The following is a 14,812-nucleotide window of genomic DNA, read 5'->3' on the forward strand; positions in this document are numbered from 1 at the left end:
GATGTCAGAATATCAGCATTTTAAACTTCGAGGAAACATGACAGGAAAAAAGGAAATGACTTTGGAAAGTACCCTGCATTTAAAAAACCTATGGTACCCTATTTACCTGTATCAGTGCTTTAAGAATGACAAATAATACTTGTGATGACTGGTATCAGTATACAGTGAAAAGATTAGAGCTCAGTAAAAACAATTTAATATTTTGCAGTTTTTCCCAAGTAGTTGTGAAAGAAACACAATTTGAAATAAAGTATTCTTTAACTTAAAAAAAATTACCTTAGAAAAGTATGTGTCCTTATGCAGTACTTAAAGCTCCAATCAATCTGCAGTTTGTATATATTACAGGTGTTTTTATTTGTGGAAGGTGTTTTACATTTAGATATGACACTTTTACACATGGATTGGTAATTTGTTCACAAAAATAACACTTAGACAAATCTGTACCCGTATATGTATATATTGCATTATTTTGCGTACAAAGGTGACAGTAAGGCCAATCCCACGGATACCTCAAAAGCCATCTATAAAAGATGTTTCAAACGTGCACAGACCAACAGAGCCTAACATGTTAAAACAGGCAAAGCATCTCACTGACAGTGAGGTTAATGAATGTGATAAACATCAAGTGATAGTTTAGATCATGGATCATGTCTTTTTTGTTGTGTACCGTGTGCAGAGAAAATAGGCGAGACCTTTAATCTCTAGAAGATTCTTTGCTAAATTGCACACGAGATTAAAATCAGTTTGGCCTGTTATCTTTTTCCTTATTATGTTTTGTTCCTTAATATGCATGGGCTAGCTGTCAATGAGTCGCACCCGGCACCCAGTCACAAAAGGGCATGCAGCCAGGGCATGGCTGCATGTAGAGAGTAGAATCTTGAAATGCAAACTAAGACCATGTACCTGCTGCTGCACATACAGAAGTGTGATAGGCACCCTGCCACAATGCCCAAGAGGTGTAGCAGCACAGGTTGAGTGTGCTCAAACCCCAGATGGGGTGGGAACACCTGAGAGCACAGATACTGGAGCTGAATTGTGTCCACAATCCAGTGGGGAATTCTAGGCTATGATAGAATTTATCCAGTTTACTGGAGGTTAAGCAAATAGGTGCCCCCTCATCCCTCAGGGAGAACAAGATTCAATAATGTTTTGACTCTTGAAGCAAACAAACGACTTGTGTGGAAGGAGTTTTACATTTAGATACCCACACAACCCAGAATCTACTTGACTGCCAGAGGATGGAGTCTCCACTCTCCTGTGTTTGGAACTGAAACCCCAAAGGGGAGCACAATGCTCTGGCACCAACACCAGTTCTGGGGAAGGGAAAAGAGCTAAATCAAAGGTCAAGCTACCTAAAGAAGAAAAGGGAAAGCTCAGATGAGTCCAGGGGCCTCATTTATAACCATTGCATACGCAGAAAAAAACAGGGCCTGAAAGATGCATATGCCACTTCGAACGAACATTGGGATCTATAAAAACAAACTTGACGGGAGAATGTGCGCACTTGTACACTAGGGCTGAGTATTGCCTACAACCTCACGATACGATACGTATCACTAAACACGTTGCTTTTGAATAATGACCATGTCCTACACAGAATTTACTACAACAGCTGTTCTTTATTATTCCATATAACAACAAAGGCAAAGCCTTAAGGATCGCCCTACTCAAAACACTTAAAATTCTGGCCAACAAAGATCTTAAAAGTAAAATAAAATTATTATCTTTCTAATCCCAGAGTTATTGATAAATGCAATTAAATATTCCTTAACTTTTAAACTTAAAATAGCCATAATATTCTGGTTTCACTTGACTTAAGTGCACTTCTATTTGCTGTAAGAATGTCCACAGGACATATCAGTTCTTTTATAAAGACAAAATTATAATTTTTAAAAAGGCGATGCACAGAAAGGATCTGTCTCTCACGTATCTCTTCCCAAGATCCCCGGAGTGTTTTAATGTCCCTCGTAAGTGCAGAGTCTGTTGCTTGGACATGAGCGCCGTTGCACCGCTGGGCATGCAGCGGTGCTGTAACAGGCAGCTTAGGGGTCTTTTCTTCTGTCATTACGAGTGTTGCAACTTTTAGCGGCTTCAGGGCTTTAGCCACATCTTCAGCACAGGCCAGGTCCGCTTCAGTTAAGGTCCACAACTCCTTGGCATTCTTCCGCACCTCAGTGGAGAGTAATGCTGCTGCTCTAAGAAGCGCTCCAACATTTCACAGGCGCTGTTCCATCTCGTAGCTGCATCTGTCATGAGCTCGTGCTCGGGGAGATTAAGTAGCTTCTGCTTTTCATTCAGGGCATGGCTTGCAATTGTGCTTTTCCTAAAAAAAGCCACGATGCTGCGAGTTCTTCCCAGTTTACAGGAAACAGTGGGTGTCTTGAGTGCACGTTGAGCGGCCAAATTCAGACTGTGCGCAAAGCATTTCACGTGCCCTAACTTCACCAGTTTTTCACTTTTCCCTTCCATGTTTGTTTTGAATTGAGACGTGTGCTGTTTTGGGCTATGCTGCCACCTATTGGCTTTATTGTGCACTGCACCATAGGTGATGTTTCGTTTTCAAGACTGCCGTCACAGCATCTGATGCCGTATTGATACAGTAGCATCTGCATCGATACATGCATCAGCAAGGAGGACGTCACGATATATTGCCATATCGATTTTTTGAGCACAGTCCTATTGTACGCTTACTTTGACACACGTACGAACATTTTAGAGATGCAGACGCGAGGTGGTGAACGGAAGCCAGATTATTGATCCACTTCATCATTAACGTTAAAGCCAACAGAGTTAGTTGTGCTCGTGCGAAATGACTGTTCCATAAGAACCTTCAATTGAAAAAGATATAAAACAACTTACGTTCAGATGCCATTAAACAGCAGAGTTGCAGATCTGAGTCATTAATAGTTTTTAATATCTTAAGCTAAAGTACGTGATTAGTTTTCATTTTGTGTGTGTGTGTGTGTGTGTGTGTGTGTGTGTGTGTGTGTGTGTGTGTGTGTGTGTGTGTGTGTGTGTGTGTGTGTGTGTGTGTGTGTGTGTGTGTGTGTGTGTGTGTGTGTGTGTTGAGTGAGAGAAATCGCTGCAGTGAAGGTGACTGTGCCATCAGGCGCGCATGAGCTCACTGGAGATCACTTACAAAAAACAAAGAAGTACCGAGTAAGTCGCTTTTATGCAAAGCGACTTACAATTAGTGCATTCAACCATGAGGGTACAAACCCAGAACAAGTCATCAGTTCGAAGCGATTTTTTTTTTTGTCTCCACCTTTGAATTAGATTTTTTTTTCAGGCACTGTGCTTTCTATCATTCTCACTCACTGTATTAACAGCAGCAGCAGTGTACTTTCTTTATTAATGACATCACTGCTGTGGCCACCAAACAATTTGTCTTTCTTCACAAACACCTCGATGTCGGTGTCAAAAAGTTGTGCTTGTAGAGGGCGGACTGTGAGGCAGAATGTAATTCATTTTGAAAAACCTTGAATTACAAGAAACAAAGGAAAGATGAGATAATGACCAGCAGACTTCAGATGTCTCAACTGATTATATATATGAAGAACAGACTGGCCAGGGTAGCTTCAGAGAGGCTCGAGTTTAAAACTTGAGACTGACTGACTTCAGGGAAGGGAAGGGACAACTGCCAAACAGCTAGACATGAAGGCCCTTACATGAATAAACAACCTGCACCTCAAAACAGTAAGAAAGTCAACACATTCATTGATACAGGATGCAACCATTTACATGCAACAAAAAAAAGAGACAGAACAGAATAATTGGTAGTGGCCCTGTTCACTTGCTGGGAAGAGATTTGAGGCGCAAGTTGTTGTTTTTTCAACATCCTTTAGAGGGCGTTGGTGTAAAAGTTTTTCAATCTGATGTGATACATGCACTGCAGTATGATTATGAAATCCTGTTGTTATCTGATGAGTGGGAGCATGCACCTATAACTGCAAGCTCAGTGAATAGGGAACTGCTAAAAATAGCAAACTGTTGCACTCAGAGCACACACAGACAACAAAACCTGGGAATGGAAAGATCTGGGAACAAAGGTACAAAACTATAACCTTATTGATAATGGTAGACCTATCATGTGTAAAAGGTGTGTTCAAAAGAGAGTACTGCTCAATGGTTCCTGTAAAATGTGTATCAAAATGAAAATGCTTGTTTTCTGCTTATACGCCTAAATAAAATATTGAAACATAAAAGGAGGGTCAGAGGTCAACAAATACTGGTTTACAAAAGGATTCTCAGCATTTGAAATTAGTATTTTCATAAATAAAAGTTTCACAAATTTGACAGTGGTGATGCTTTACTCAACATGGATGTTACCTCCCTTAGTCCTTCCTAGCTCTATGTTTCTTCCTACCTGGATGTCAAGGGTGGAGAAATAGCTGTTCAGGTGTTCAGGATCATTGATGTTTGGCTCCCAGCACACTGGACACACCATGTCCCTGATGTGTTTGTCCCTTACAGCGATAGTGAAGTGCTGCTGGAAACAACCACAGCACACCGAACACTGGCATGATGTTAGAGACTGCATCTGAAAGGGAAGAGGGGGAAATTAGTGAAGATGTGCTTCTGTTTTGCAAAACTTGTAGAAACATTTACTGTATCAGTACCTTGCTGTGGGGAAAGACAGAAAGGCAGATGGGACACTCTTTGGCCAGCACTCTCCTGATAAACTCCCTGTCATGGGACTCTCGTACAGCCTGCACGACATCCTCCAGTGAGTAAGAAGCAGTATGCTCCAGAAGAAGTGACAGTGCCAGCTCACAGCGACCCCAGCTCGGAAGATCATACACAGCAAGTAGCCTACGACATATCCGCTGGAAGAGATGAAGGAATTATATAAAAGATAGACCTCACATATCCTACCAGCTATACCAGTCAAACTTTGGAGAGGAGACCTTTGACCTTAAACTAAACATGAATCATCAAAATGATCAATTATAATAAAAAACACATATTAATTCCACACAGAACAGAGGTTGAGGTTGGGAGGAATCTTTAACAACAAGGGCAGAAGCATGCTGACAGCAGAGAGTGAAAGGAGTGGCTACACTTCCTTCACTCCAAATGAGGGGAAGTAATTCCTTAAAGGTATTCCTTAGATATACAATCCAAGAAAGGGATGGATTTGAGGTCACAGTAAACTTGACCTTTGAATTTTGCCACCCATTTTCAGAACAGTTCACTCAAAACAATGTTTGTGTCAGATGTAATGAAACCCACTCTTGGTGTAACAATGTGAGAACCAAGAGATGCAAACGCAGAGAACACCAAGGAAGCCAAGTGACGAAGTAAAACTCAAGGTCTTTAATAAAACAAGCAAAGGTCAGGCAAACAGGCCGATAATACAAGCAGACAAACCCAAAAGGGGAGAAGGCAAACAATCCAAAAACCAGAAAACAGGCAAAAGTCACGCAGAAGCAACACTATAAAAAAGAGAGTTTAGCACTTGGAGGAACCATGAGATGATCTGGCAGGGAAGTGGTGTGTGAGCAGGTTCATATAAACTGGGAGACTGATTGATGTTGAGGTGCAAGTGTGATGGGTGCAGTGGTGGGGAAACAATGGGAGGAAGTGACGCTGGAGTCCATGGGCAGAATGAGTAAACAACTAAATGAAACAGGAAGTTACAAACTAAAATCCATGATAGTTAAGGAGCAGATGTTACCCTAAGTGTTTCTGACAAATTGAATTCACACTATGAACTTGGTGCCTCCTGCTAGATAGTAGGAAGGTGGTGAGGCTGAGGGTGGGGTCCTTCACCATGCCGTCTAAATGAATATGGCTGAAGGCTGGACTCTCACCTGTTTGTCAGGATGATGGATGTCTACTGGAGGTTCGGCTTTCTCACTCCAGATACGGTTGTGGAAGGGCTCCAGCAGGGGTCTCTGCAGCAGGGCCAGAGCTCCTCGTACCTCACCACCACTCTGTTTCAAAACCTCATGGCAGCGAGCCTCTTCTCTGAAGCCCAGTGCACACAGCTCCTTTATCTGAGGGAGTAGGGTAAAGAAAAGTGACGATACCATGTCTCGACAGAAAGAAGACTGACAGAATCGTCAATTGTTACCTTGGCAAGTCTGTCTCTCAGAGCTTGTCTGGCTGCTCTCTCTGAGTCTCCGCCTGCTGTCAGCCAGGCTTGCTTAGCCTCTGCTCTGGACAGCTGGATCCCACTTTCTGTCTCTGCAGGGTTCTCCTCTCTCCCAGCATCCGCAACAGGAGCTTCACTTGACCTGCTCTGTGTTAGAGGACAGTTAATCGTTATCAGAAATCCCAGCTGACAGTCACAGTCTGAGGAGCATAAAGGTGTGAGAGAAACATCCTTCTGCAGAGCCGGACAGCCCCCACCGTTTCGGATGTACACATGCACGAGTCATGGAACCACCTTTTAGATCTACGCCTGCGCCACCAGTTTGACATACGCATATGTGGAAAACAAGGAGAACCGAACTCTATTAAGGCTAACAACATTATTAAATTACATATATATAAATACTGTAAATTTTCCTTGTCTTCTATAAAAAAACGTTTGTGGATATTGACTTTTTAAATCTATTTAAACATTTATGAAGTTAAACCAGCCGTAGCCCCCACTCAGACTGCTAAGAACCTGGGTGTGACACTCGACAGCCAACTCTCCCTTACTGCCAACATTACTGCAACAACCTGTTCCTGTAGATTCATGCTGCACAACATCAGGAGAGTACGTCCCCTTCTCACTCAGAAGGCGGTCCAGCCTCTGGTCCAGGCTCTGGTCATCTCACACCTAGACTACTGCAACTCCCTCCTGGCTGGTCTACCTGCTAGTGCCATCCGACCTCTGCAGCTCATCCAGAATGCAGCAGCTCGACTGGTCTTTAACCTAAGTTCACTCACACTACTCCGCTCCTCCGCTCTCCTTCACTGGTTACCAGTGGCTGCCCACATCCAGTTCAAGACACTACTTGAGTACTGTGCTGGGAATGGATCGGGCCCAGTCTACATCCAGGACATGGTTAAATCTTACACCCCAGCCCATCCACTCCAGTCTGCATCTGCCAATCGGCTTGTTGCTCCCTCACTGCGAGCTAACCACTCACCAAAATCCTGACTCTTTGCTGTCCTGGCTCCTAAATGGTGGAACGAGCTCCCTATTGACATCAGGACATCAGAAAGTCACACATCTTCCGCCGCAAACTAAAAACACACTCTTCCGAATACACCTTGGATAAGAAGATGATGTCTAATAACCAATAAAAAAAAAATATATATATATATATATTAAGTTTAGTTGCACTTATATGGAACTTACATGTAGCACTTGTAGTTTGGCTTTTTGAAGCAAATTGTACTTACTTGATATCTTGCTGTTCTGGGTTTGAATGCACTTATTGTAAGTCGCTTTGGATAAAAGCATCAGCGAAATGAAATGTAATGTAATGTAATTAATCTGAAACAGCTGTATGCCTATACACATGCACATACATATACACACATATATATATATTATATATCCATATCCATATAAATATATATATATTTTTTAATTTATACTGATTTTGCGTGCTTTTTAAAGGAAACAAACTTAAAGAGCTTTTCATTGACTTTGATTTGGGCACAAAGATGGATTAAACAAAGATGGAAATCTGAGTGGAGATACAGAGTGCTGCTTAAAGCTGTTCACTATTATGCCACCAGTGTATTTTTTGGTCTATCATAGATGCTGCAATTAAGTTTCAGGATAGATGATCTTAATATGAATACTAGATGTTCAGTTTCCTTCTATTAGTTGGTCTGGAACTCCTTCATGTGTAGGTCTAAAACAGGGACTCTGACTTGCACATGCATAGGTCTAACACGGTGGCTTGCGCATGTGTAGGTCTAAAATGGTGGGGGGCATTGGCTCTCCTGCTCTGCAGATCGATATTGCTGAGAGAAGCATACTGACTGTGTGCTGTGTTGCAGTCTTGTCAGACTTAGGGGATGCCGCTACCAACATCCTGATCTGGTCCAACAGCGGAGGAAGCTCTGACTTTAACCACTTGTAGGGCAAGATGCTGCTGTCTCCTGCCACCCTCATGCTTGTGTATACCTCTTCTGGACTCATTCCTTTCTTCTCCCCATCCTGATGCACACAAAAGGGACAGATACAAATAAAACACCAACTGAAGTTTATATCACAGGAAAGTAAAGAGGTGATGGAGGTGACTTGCTCTTATCAGTTGAATCAGCTTAAGCCCCTCCTCTTTCATCAGCCTCTGTCTCCAGCAGTCCAGGTCTTCAGGGGCAGGCTCTTTGGGTTTGATTGGCAGGGCAGGGACCCGTCTGACAGGAGAGGGAGGGCGGAGCTTCACAGGCAGGGGTGCAGGCTCTGGACGAGCCAGGTCACACATGTCACACACTGTAGCAGGAGTATAGTTCAGATATGTACAGAACTGACACACCCACTGGAGAGAGAGAGAGGGAGAGAGAGAGGGAGGGAGAGCGAGGGAGAGAGGGAGTTAGAAAGAAAGTGTCATCTCTTCTGTGGGGATTATGTCAGGCTGTGGAAGTTGTACAGCAGTACAGATATCTTGGGACTGTAATTGATGGCAAGCTGACCTTTGAGCATCACGTGGACGCTGTGTGTAGGAAAGGTCATCAGCGCATATTTTTTTACGAAATCACTTTTATGAAAATGTTTTGTTGTTTTATTGAATCTGTTCTTTCCTTTTCTTTTATTAGTTGGTACTGGTTACTGACCTTGAAAAATAAGAACCAACTACAAGGCATTGTCAGAGTGTGCAGCAAAACAGCAGGCACCAACTTTAACGACCTCCCGAACAATCCCAATGTCAGGGGCCTCATTTATAACCGTTGCGTCGGCACAAAACTTGGTCTGAAAGATGCGTACGCCACTTCTCATGCAAACGTTGGGATCTATAAAAACAAACTTGACAGGAGAATGTGCGCAATTGTACGCTAACTCTGACCCCATGTGTACAAACATTTTGGAGATGGAGAGGTGGTGAACTGAAGCCAGATTATTCATCCACTTCATCATTAACATTAAAACCAACAGCGTTATTTGTGCACGTGACTGTGCGATCAGGCGCAGATTGAAGATTGAAAAAAAATAATATATATATATTCCAAATAATATCCCAGAGTGGAGGTTAGGATCCACTGATGTGTGAAGTAATCGGTCCGATCGCACAAATATATAAATACTGTGATGACACTCGTGCTTAATGTTGTGTGATGGATACACTGGCACAGGAGTACACAAATTGAAAGGATTAGGAGGAAACGAGTGTCCAGTGATCACAAAGATTTTTTGTCTTATGATGATAACTGACGAATCAGGGCATAGTGCTATCTTAAAAAAGCCCACGATTAAAGACCCACCAGCTCACGTTTCAAACAGATTCTCTCAACGACACACCCGTTGAGAAGCAAACTCTGGTCATGGGCGACTCGGTCCTGAGAAACGTGAGGTTAGCGACACCAGCGACCATAGTCAATTGCATGCCAGGGTCCAGAGCAGGCGACATCGAATCCAAACTAAAGCTGCTGGCTAAAACTAAACATATATACAGTAAGATCGTAATTCACGTCGGCAGCAACGACTCCCGGCTTCGTATGTCGGAGGTCACTAAAGTTAATGTTGAGTCAGTGTGTGTTTTTGCAAAAACGATGTCGGACACTGTAGTTTTCTCTGGACCTCTTCCTAACATGACAGGTGATGACCTGTTTAGCCGCATGTTGTCTTTTAACCGCTGGCTGTCGAGCTGGTGTCCTGTAAACGGTGTGGGCTTTGTAGATAATTGGCAAACTTTTTGGAGGAAACCTGGTCTTGTTAGGAGAGACGTCGTTCATCCCACTTGGGATGGAGCAGCTCTCTTATCTAGGAATATTACCCAGTCTATTCAATGACAACCCAGAGTTGGGACCAGGACACAGAGCTGCAGTGCTACACACTTCTCTGCGCTCCCTCTGGTTTCTCCAGGAAAGTAATGTATATGAAGACTTTCAGTCGGGGTTTAGAGCTAAGTCACTAATGACCTTCTAATAGCTTCAGATCAGGGATTTGTGTCTGTCCTTGTTCTGTTAGATCTTAGTGCAGCATTCAACACTATTGATCATCACGTTTTATTACAGAGACTAGTTAATTAGCATTAAAGGAACCGCCCTAAACTGGTTTAAATCATATTTTTCACATTGATTCCAATTTGTGCAAATTAATGAGTCATCTGAGTGCACCAAAGTTAACCACGGTGTTCCACAGGGCTCTGTGCTTGGCCCAATTTTATTCTCATTATATATACTTCCACTAGGAAACATTATCAGGACACACTCGGTAAATTTCCACAGCTATGCAGATGACACCCAGTTATACTAACTTGAACAGTGTAATCAATTAACTAAACTCCAAGCATGTCTCAAGGACATAAAAACCTGGATGACCTGCAATTTTCTCTTATTACATTCAGATAAAACAGAGATTCTAATACTCTGCCCTAAACACCTTAGAGATACATAATCTAATGATATAGCTGCGCTAGACGACATTGCCCTTGCTTCCAATGAAACAGTCAGGAACTTGGGAGTCCATTGGTAAGCAGGAGAATTTAATATGCATGTGGTGCTTTGCATTGACCATTTATGGTTGAATGCGGGCATGTAGAGGGCGGAATATGAGGCAGATCCGTGACGCACATTTCCAGGTGGACTGTGATTTATAAAATCAACACTGCCTTCAGGTATGAGGGCGCACAGTTTTATAAATCTGAATCTTTTTGGCGTACGTCATTTTTGGCTTTTGTGCGCACGTACACTTTTAGTATGAATCCTACGCACTTCCTACGTTTTATAAATGAAGCCCCTGGTCCTTGAAGAAGGCCAAGTCGATTCTGGCTGATCCCAGATATATTTTACCGAGCTGCAGGACAAGGAACTAATTTGTCCCTGCTATCACTAGCCTTTTAAATACCCTCACATAAGTGTATTAAGTATATTTTGTGTTTCTGTTAAAACAAATACAAATACACCTTAAAACTAGGGGATTGAAATGTTAAAGAAAGTGGAAAAAAAAATCCTGGATTCGGAGTTGATTAAGGGGGCGGTCCTTAATTGAATCTGAAAGTTAATGGATTGTTCCTTAGCCCATACCCCAACCTTCCATCAAGTTTTTGTTTGTGTAATCCTGACAAACAAATAGCAATCAAAGACAAATAGCAATGAAAACATGACCTCCTTAGAAACAATGATATATATATAAATATATATACAGAATATATTAAATGAACTTTGAATGTATCAAATGGATGTGCCCAATTATTCTGATCTGCCCCAAAATTTCAAGGTTCTTTCTTGGGCCATTCCCCTCCAAAAATGTTATGGAAATCGGATCAGTAGTTTATGCATAATCCTGCTAACTAACAAACTGATGAAAACATCACCTCCTTGGTGGAAGTAAATAGGTACACACTACAGCTGCTTTCAGACATGCACTGGACTCCGCAGAGTCTTATTTTCTCCAGAGGAGGTGCATGTGTGAACGAAAATGTCCGATTGAGATGCTCAACAGTTCCTAGGGACTTTGTCCGCCTGAACTTCTATAGTATACAACCGTAGAAATCTAGGAGAATTAGATGTGTGAATACAGCGGGGGGGGGGGTTGATGACGCTTCTAACGCGCGGCAGACGCAAAAATGAAAAAACTAGAAGTCAACAAATATAAAAGCTATATAAGAGCTGGCGACGGTGTCGAAAGTGCTGTAAATATAATCACTTATATAGTTCACTTCTTGTCTCTGTCTGCTGCACCCCCTGCTCCACCTCTCGCCTGAATAATGCAGAGGATTCTCCCAATTTTGCCCCGAGATCATGTCTGAAAACGCCTTAAGTGATACCAACCTCACCCTCAATGTTTACATAATTCTCTATAAAATCTACAAAAATGTTGAAAAATGCCCTATCCCACAGTATTAAAGAAAGATTATTATTATTAAACAAATAATTATTGGATCCACGTTAAACAGATCTCCACCATTTAATTTACACTTAAAGTACATAAAATAAAAGAAAACATGTTTAAGAGGGTGAAATACACTGCTGGAGAGGGACTTTAGGTTGGAAATAAGAGTGATTTAGGAGAATTGCTGCATTCACCAATTTTCGTGTTTAGTTTTCCTACAAGTATTTTTTTCGTCCACTTAAAGTGCTTTACATTACAAGTTTCATTCTTTCACTTATCTATCTATCACATAGGGGGAAAAAGCTTTGTTTTCTTAAAACAATCACAAGACCAGGATGCAGCAACGGTGTCAAGGGGGACTTGTTTTGGTGGAACATTAGACAAGGAGAGATTACCACTGTCATAGAAATGTGCAATTCTCAGCAAAGCAAACATCACAAACACAATAAAATATATATGCTGGCTGTTAGAGTGCAAAACCTTGATATTTTCAGTGTGTAGATTTTCACCTTGGAGATCATTAAAAGTTATAACAGACTGTAAGAGGGGGGGAGGAGAATCTGTGAAGGTCAAGTGAGTCAGACCAGGAGCAGAAGAAAAAGTTTATAAGCTATTATAAATCCTCTTGAAGTGAACATGAATGTGTGAATAGTTGTTGAGACATTTCAGCATTATCTGGTCTGATCAAACAGGTGTAGACAGTGGGCATAACGCCGGGTTCACACAGGACGCGGAAGCGCAGCGCCATTCTCAAGCGCGCAGCCGCCTGGCTGTTCACACGGGACGCGCATTTCTCCGCGCTGGTCAGCCCGCGATTCTGCTTTCTCCGCTTGTTGTTGTACCCGTTGAATGTCGGGGTTCGGGGGTAAATGATGGTCTTCATAGCCCCCACCCCTCTATACACTAACATTCCTGGAACCGAGGCTATGAACAAGCTTGATAAGCATCACACACACACACACACACACACACACACACACACACACACACACACACACACACACACACACACACACACACACACACACCTAACTGACCTGGCTGTCGGGGTCACCAGGCATGCCCAGCACTGGTGCTGGCGGTCTTGGAGGGTTGATAGGTGGGTGTGATGGGGTCATTGGAGGTCGTGTGGCCAAACGAGGTCTTTCACACACCTCACACAGAATACTGCTGGCAGAATTCACCATTGTACAGCTCTTACACTGCCAGTCTGAGAAGGATACATTGCATAGAAAACAAACACACACACACACACACACACACACACACACATTGTTAATGGAACTCAACAAAGATGGACTGAGAGTTGGGCCTGAGCCAAAATGGGTACAAATGCCTAATTTCACATACATCCTACTGGTTGGGCCTAAAAAAAAAATATATATATATATATATATATAATCACGCAATGCATAATTAAATATTATACCTTCCTCCAGTGTCACAGCTGAATTAGAGAGTGAAGGGTAGATGCCACAGATTAATATGTTCATTATTAGTATGTCAGGGATTAGAAAACTCGAACAAAGTAGAATGAAAGGGGTGGGATTACTGCAGCAACACACAACACTGACCGGTGATTGTGGTAGACTGAGATTCCTCCGCTTTAGAGCTGATGGATTCCAAACGAGGGCGCTCACAGTCCAAACACAGCACATCCTGGATGGAGTTGACTTTAGTGCAGTTAAGGCAACACCATGTGGAAGAACTGACACAGGGGAACAGAGAGTGACTATTAGGATTTGTTTACCATGTAAAAAAACAGTACTGGTGTTTCACTAGCATGCCAGGACAACTGATACAGACCTGTGATTGCTTCTGTTTTTGAATGATGATGATGATGATGACGATGATGTGACAGCTGTTCGACGGTGGTGGGCTCTCTCAGTGTAGGAGTGGTATAGTCTGTCACATTCTGAGCAGAGACCCTGGAGGCAGGTGAGGCAGTGGGCAGAGATTCTGAATATTCCACAGATAGTGCAGTTCTCTGAAACAGAGTTAACAATACACTCTACCAAATTGCCACATCATTACTTATCATTATTTACGAGAAGTCCCAGCATGATAAAAGTTTCTCTCCTTACCTGGGTGTTTGTTTGAGGAGGTGGAAAAGACTTGAATGGACCTGAGACTTTGGTGGTTGGAAGACAGGGAGAGGCCACGGCTGCTCTCCTTGAGGGAGTGGTGGTGGACGGGGAAAGCTAGAGACTTGGTCTGACTATCAGAGTGGCATGATGTGGCAGAGGAGTGGTAGACTACAGCATCAGTATTAAGGCCCACATCCTAAGAGAAGATAGGAGAGGTCATCATAAATTTCAAAATAAAAGAAAGTTCATTCAGTGCTATGTTATACTACCGCAAAACATTTGGTGGCAGATAGGTGGTAGAACACTAACCAGCAGTTTGGTGGTTTCAAACCTGGCTCCTCTTGTACGCATGCCAGTGTCTTTGGGTAAGATGCTGAACCTTTAATTGACTGCCAGTGTGTGAATGATGTGTGGTAGAAAAGTGCTGCATATAACAGCACTGTATGAAAGAGTGTGTGAATAGGTGAATATGACTTGTACTGAAAAGCACTTTGAGTGGTCATTAAGACTACAATAATGCAACATAAATCCTGAATAGCAGGATAATAAGGGGAATATAATTATTCCGGACTGATCCCGGATTTAATAAACATTTAAAAAACAAAGGTTTATTGATAGCAGTTAATTGAGGTTAGATTTTTTTTTATAGCTAACAAAAAGGGCCATTGAGTGGTAAGTCATTTTCCTCATAGAGGACTTTATTTTTATTAAACTAGGTCATCACAGTCATGACATAGTCAGAATTGCTGATTATTTTCTATACACATTCATTAAAAACCAT

General features: G+C 42.3%; 1 protein-coding gene across 2 annotated transcripts in view; it reads right to left on the reverse strand.

Moving 5' to 3' along the window:
• Positions 1-14,812, reverse strand: part of LOC118117722 (E3 ubiquitin-protein ligase RNF31) — a 51,768-nt gene that overhangs the window by 20,906 nt on the left and 16,050 nt on the right. For both annotated transcript variants that reach the window (XM_035170223.2, XM_035170222.2), the window contains 10 exons: positions 14,029-14,227; positions 13,751-13,931; positions 13,519-13,652; positions 12,982-13,154; positions 8,199-8,432; positions 7,934-8,110; positions 6,077-6,244; positions 5,814-5,999; positions 4,620-4,826; positions 4,367-4,540 (listed from right to left, as the gene is read on the reverse strand). In XM_035170223.2, the coding sequence (XP_035026114.1) occupies positions 4,367-4,540; positions 4,620-4,826; positions 5,814-5,999; positions 6,077-6,244; positions 7,934-8,110; positions 8,199-8,432; positions 12,982-13,154; positions 13,519-13,652; positions 13,751-13,931; positions 14,029-14,227 (1,833 nt within the window). The remainder of the gene's footprint in view (positions 1-4,366; positions 4,541-4,619; positions 4,827-5,813; positions 6,000-6,076; positions 6,245-7,933; positions 8,111-8,198; positions 8,433-12,981; positions 13,155-13,518; positions 13,653-13,750; positions 13,932-14,028; positions 14,228-14,812) is intronic.

The sequence above is a fragment of the Hippoglossus stenolepis genome, chromosome 11, assembly GCF_022539355.2.
Source record: "Hippoglossus stenolepis isolate QCI-W04-F060 chromosome 11, HSTE1.2, whole genome shotgun sequence".
In the NCBI taxonomy this organism is placed as follows: Eukaryota; Metazoa; Chordata; class Actinopteri; order Pleuronectiformes; family Pleuronectidae; genus Hippoglossus; species Hippoglossus stenolepis.